Source organism: Zerene cesonia, chromosome 26 (genome assembly GCF_012273895.1).
Source record: "Zerene cesonia ecotype Mississippi chromosome 26, Zerene_cesonia_1.1, whole genome shotgun sequence".
NCBI classification, from domain to species: domain Eukaryota; kingdom Metazoa; phylum Arthropoda; class Insecta; order Lepidoptera; family Pieridae; genus Zerene; species Zerene cesonia.
The window spans coordinates 5704115-5709005 of NC_052127.1; the positions used below are offsets into that span (position 1 = coordinate 5704115).

The 4891-nt window shown below is 32.4% G+C and overlaps 2 protein-coding genes across 3 annotated transcripts in view; one reads left to right on the forward strand and one right to left on the reverse strand.

The window, feature by feature from the left end:
• LOC119836920 (coactosin-like protein) overlaps nt 1-756 on the forward strand; it is a 25179-nt gene extending 24423 nt beyond the window's left edge. For both annotated transcript variants that reach the window (XM_038362385.1, XM_038362384.1), the window contains exon 5: nt 40-756. In XM_038362385.1, coding sequence (XP_038218313.1) covers nt 40-156 — 117 coding nt within the window. In that variant the 3' untranslated portion in view covers nt 157-756. The remainder of the gene's footprint in view (nt 1-39) is intronic.
• Nucleotides 757-1164: 408 nt separating this feature from the next.
• Nucleotides 1165-4891, reverse strand: part of LOC119837026 (probable aminopeptidase NPEPL1) — an 8398-nt gene continuing 4671 nt past the window's right edge. The window contains exons 8-12 of the mRNA XM_038362507.1: nt 4567-4641; nt 4029-4120; nt 3441-3617; nt 2986-3096; nt 1165-2559 (exon numbers count right to left, since the gene is read on the reverse strand). Of these exons, the coding sequence (XP_038218435.1) occupies nt 2461-2559; nt 2986-3096; nt 3441-3617; nt 4029-4120; nt 4567-4641 (554 nt within the window). The 3' untranslated portion in view covers nt 1165-2460. The remainder of the gene's footprint in view (nt 2560-2985; nt 3097-3440; nt 3618-4028; nt 4121-4566; nt 4642-4891) is intronic.

Sequence of the window (4891 nt, forward strand, 5' to 3'; positions counted from 1 at the left end):
ATATTTAATAGGGGTACAATAGTATTTTTCTCATTTCAGAATTTTGCTGTGGAATTGCAGTTGGAGAGTCAGTCTGAAATTGATATTGATCAATTTAAGGACGCTTTGAACAGGGCTGGAGGCGCAAATTATGGCACCGGAATCAGGGATTTATGAACTGAATCCGCCTAGACATTACCACAATCGCATGACTGAATTTTATTTGAATAATATACACACTTTTTGTACTTTACAGTATTGTTAGAAACGACCTTGCGTAAATTAAGGTTGTGGTATTATTTAAAAGGATAAAAAAATTGCTCGTAGACTTTTTACAATATTTTCTACTAATTTAAATCTAGACTTAGACTAGGTGACACAAAATTTTAATTAACAGAATTTTATATTTCTACGATTCATAGTTTCAATTGTAATATCAGTTTCAGAATCAATTTATTTTTATCATGTCGAAGACTAGATTATTTTCTTAAAATTGGATGATTATTTTTTATTTATATTTATTGAACGATTTTAAAATAAAGATTTATTTTAGTTTATAACAAAACGTGCAATTTACCGCGTGTATCTAATTGCCAAAAACTTATAATGTTGCCATGTGTAAGGCATAAGTGCATTTATCTTTTGTATTTAAATGACCAAGTCAAAATTTTAGATCGTATTGTGTACAAGACTCAGGAATGATCGCTTATATTATTATACGCATGGATTGCATATCCAATTTTAATACTGACTGGGAAATAAAAGTAACCAAATGTAGTTCTTGTTTTATTTTACACCCACCTTTGCCTATTGATTATAGTTTTGGACAAGGATCATGTATGTTCTATATTTCATCAATATCAGTAATTGGGTATCCATTTAGACTGTTATTTTACGTAGTAAGAATTAATTTATTTTTGTAAAGATCAATCTCATGACACTACTATAATATATACTACTTACTACACTTTAATTCTTGGAAATGCCGGGATTCTTAGCATTATGTCAAAATATGAAATTTTGTTGTGATATTAGGCAGCATAAAACCATATTTAAAAAAAAAATGTATCTAGACAGGTTTTATAAATAATCAATAGTCGCTTAAAAATAGCAACAACAGTCCCTTGCCGGTTTATCATTGAGAGGTTGTTTAGGAAACTCTAGTAAAATATAAATGAAATAACAAAATTTTTCAATGATTTATTTCTCTTAAAAAACTACATAATGGCTCTGTTATAGAATTGTTGGTGTATATATCTAAGTTATTACTGTGGTACTACAAAATTAGCGTCTTACAACATTTATTGACTCTTACGTAAAATACAGCTATGCCAACTATTCCACAATTATTGCTTTTATTACATTAAAGTTAATTATGAGGTATGTTAGTTATGGTATCCATTAGTTATTACTTGTATGAACACATCTTTTTATAACAATAAAGTTTAAAAATATAAGCTTGAATGTTCACTGGTCGATTATAACATAATATAATTGGTAGAAAAACCATAACTACGCTGGTGGAAATTGCTGTAATTCGAAAGATATAAAAGCCAAGTAAAAACAACTTTTTTATTTAATAACACTTGTGTTCTTCCAATTACAATTTACTTCGTATTTGGCAAAGAAATTTTTGAAAATTGATTTCAACCGAATACTTGAAAATTTAAATAAATAAGTTTATCTACAGATTATGTAAGCATTAAGAGATGAAATAACTATAAAATGTATAGACAAATCATACGCCTAGATAATTTGTACTCATTAATTTTGAAGATTCCCCGTTTTAAAGAAAATTCAATTTTTCATAAAAGAACCATTACAAAAATAAGTGCTGTGTCATTTAATTAGACTAATTAAGTGGTAAATAAAGACTATTAAAAATAAGTGAATAAAAAGAAAAAAAAAATCGAAACCTAATAAATGTTACAATTAAATGCTTATACTAAGTATTGTATAGATTTATTTATAAGATCTAGCCATTATTCCATGTTATGATGGCATTAGAATGTGTTAGAATTGGACTTTTTATAGCAGTATCATAAATTAATATCCCATCTATCTTAAATCTTTTGATTCCCAATTTACCATATCGCACGATTTTTCGAAAATAAATTATTTCATGTTTTTTGCAACAAATTTTCTGTTCTTTTTCAAATCTAAGTGAATAATCGATATATATCCACTTATCGTAGGATAAATAAATTATTGAAATATCTTTAAAGCAGATTGAATATAGAAACAGTAAGTTAAAAAGCAAAAATAATCGTTAGAGTGATCTTATTGCATAGTATTGTACTTCACTACTGCTAAGAGAAAACATCACAAGTATGTTTAGTAATTAAAAACGCAAAAGCATAATTTTGTTTCACTTTGATATAACCATTTTTCTTATAAACCAATCCTAAATTACCCTTAAAATAATGTTTTTTTTTCAATATATTTGATAATTTCCCCTGCCTCATCAATTGCCCCATACGATTAGCGCATAGGGCAAAGTGCCTTGAGCAGTTTGCTGTTCGTATACTTCCCAAACAATACTGTTAGTAGACAGACGCCGTAGCCCGTAGCTCGCTCACCCTGAAAAATAGATTTTAAGTTTAAATAAATTTCTGCATATTTTTTATCAATTATCATACATACAAAAGTATGCTATTTATTCTATATCTAATATTGAATGTTGCTTTTACATATTTCATACTTAAATAGGTTTTTAAAAAGAAAAACAACAGTTTTAGCTGCAGTGTAAACTGCACTCTCTAGTGAAAGTATCAAGGGATGCTATTTAGTTAAGCATTTATACAGGGTGCCAATTGGGCCCAGTAGAATTTTAAAAACAAGAAAAAAAGAGTTTATTAGCTTCATTGTACAAAAAAGAAACAAGTAAATCATCAAAAATTATAAATTACATCATTAAAAATTAATAAATTTATCACAAAAGGCGGTCTTATTGCTACACAGCAATCTCTGCCAGGCAACCGTCTCCAAATGATAAAAACCACATACGCAATGCGCCGGCGCAGCCATGTCGACGTGCAGCCAGCGGCCGGTCCAGTCGAACCCGAGGTGCGCCAAGATGAACAGACCGGCGCACGACGGTTGCGCGTTGTTGCGGTCCTGGAAACCATCATCATAATTATAAATTTATATTATTTCCTATTGAAGGTCTAATACAATGGTGTTGACAAACAAGGTTATGTCTAGTCCTAGTTCCATGGAACAAAATAAATAAGTCTATTGACTAACCATTTATATCTCTAACATAACAAACAAACCGTGTACGTCAAAGAATAGTATACAAAAATAAAAAAAAAAGAAACTCAATTGCTGTGGCGGTATCACGGGTGGCCGCGAGTCTAGGCGTTGCTACCAACCCGCCTCGAGATCAAATTTTTTCTCAAAAAAAAAAAAAAAAAAAATTTCAAAAAAAAAAATTCAAAAAAAAAAATCCGTCCACCGACCGCGACGCTGTTCTTCATGTCGGCGACGTGGCTGCAGAACTCGGCGAAGTGCAGCTCGGGCGCGAAGGGCAGCGCGTGCGCCAGGTCGCCCGCCGCCAGCCCCGCGCGCACGCTGCCCGCCTCCAGCGCCGCGCCGTTGCTCAGCACCGCCGCGTGGTACTTGCCCGTCGCCGTGCCCTGCGCGCGCGCACACCCAACGGAGGAGGTCAATATGTATCGAGGGTGACATTTATCGGTGACGAACAAAGAGTGACACGTGATATTAAGAAAATGGTATATTTTTTTTTATTATAGTTAAATGTAACCACATACCCTGATTTTAGATCGTTTAAATGTACATTCTATATGTTTATAGATTTTTAGCATGAAAGACGAGCGAACAAATAAATAATTTTAAAAAATCAATAAAGATACACATACATATAGTATGATTTTCACAATTAAGACACGTCCAATTATCAAACCGCCTCCACGGTACAGTGGTTAACGCCTGAGCGTAGAACCAAGGGTCCTGGGTTCGAATCCCACACACTTATTCGAAAAGAACACAATAATTTTACCAACTCATTTGAAATAAATATTCCATACCTGTGCCCCAGTGAGTGTGGCCATATCAACGATGGTATCGGCCTTCAAATCCCGCCTAGCATACACCACGCCATCGCTTAGAACCAAACGACCTTTGGATATAAAAAAAAGCTTTTTGTTAAATTTTTGAAACTAGTACAAAATAAGTCGTAATAACGATTTTTTTGTAATAATAGCAACACACAATATTGTTAAAACAGAAAAATACGAATTCGCACAAAATATGTAATATTAGATATCAATAAAAAATCTATGGATTAGAATGAACAGTTATACCTTGTATAAATGAGAACTTGAAAGCGATAATGTTACCATAAATTCTTAAAAGTCCACTTAAATCCATAGACAACAGACCAAAGTTCGATATTGAAACTTTCGCGAAAGCAAACATGGAATTTGATAAAATAATATTGTCCTATATAAATGTCATCTTGAATCCACGGATTACAGAGTTCATTATTGAAAGCCGAAAAAACAAAAGTGGAATTTGAAAATTAATGTACATAATAATACATAAGTAAAAGTCCATTAAACTTACCTTCCGCATCTGTATTGTTGATCTCAACAGTACGCCCAGAGTACAGCTTATGTATATCGTCAGGCCTGTGGCAATATTGCTATTTATTAGTATATTAACATAGAGTATTTCGATGTTTTTATATATATTTACAAAGATTATCTTGGAATTAAAGCAATTGTAATCACCAATAGACAGAACCTCGGACTCAAAAATCGACAAGTCGCGGCGTAGCCATGCGAGCGTGCAGAAAACAATTTGATTTTTCAATTTATCTACGCACGTCGATCACATCACCACTGTTCATGGCATGTCCAAAAATCAACGACAAGCACGTGACACCGTG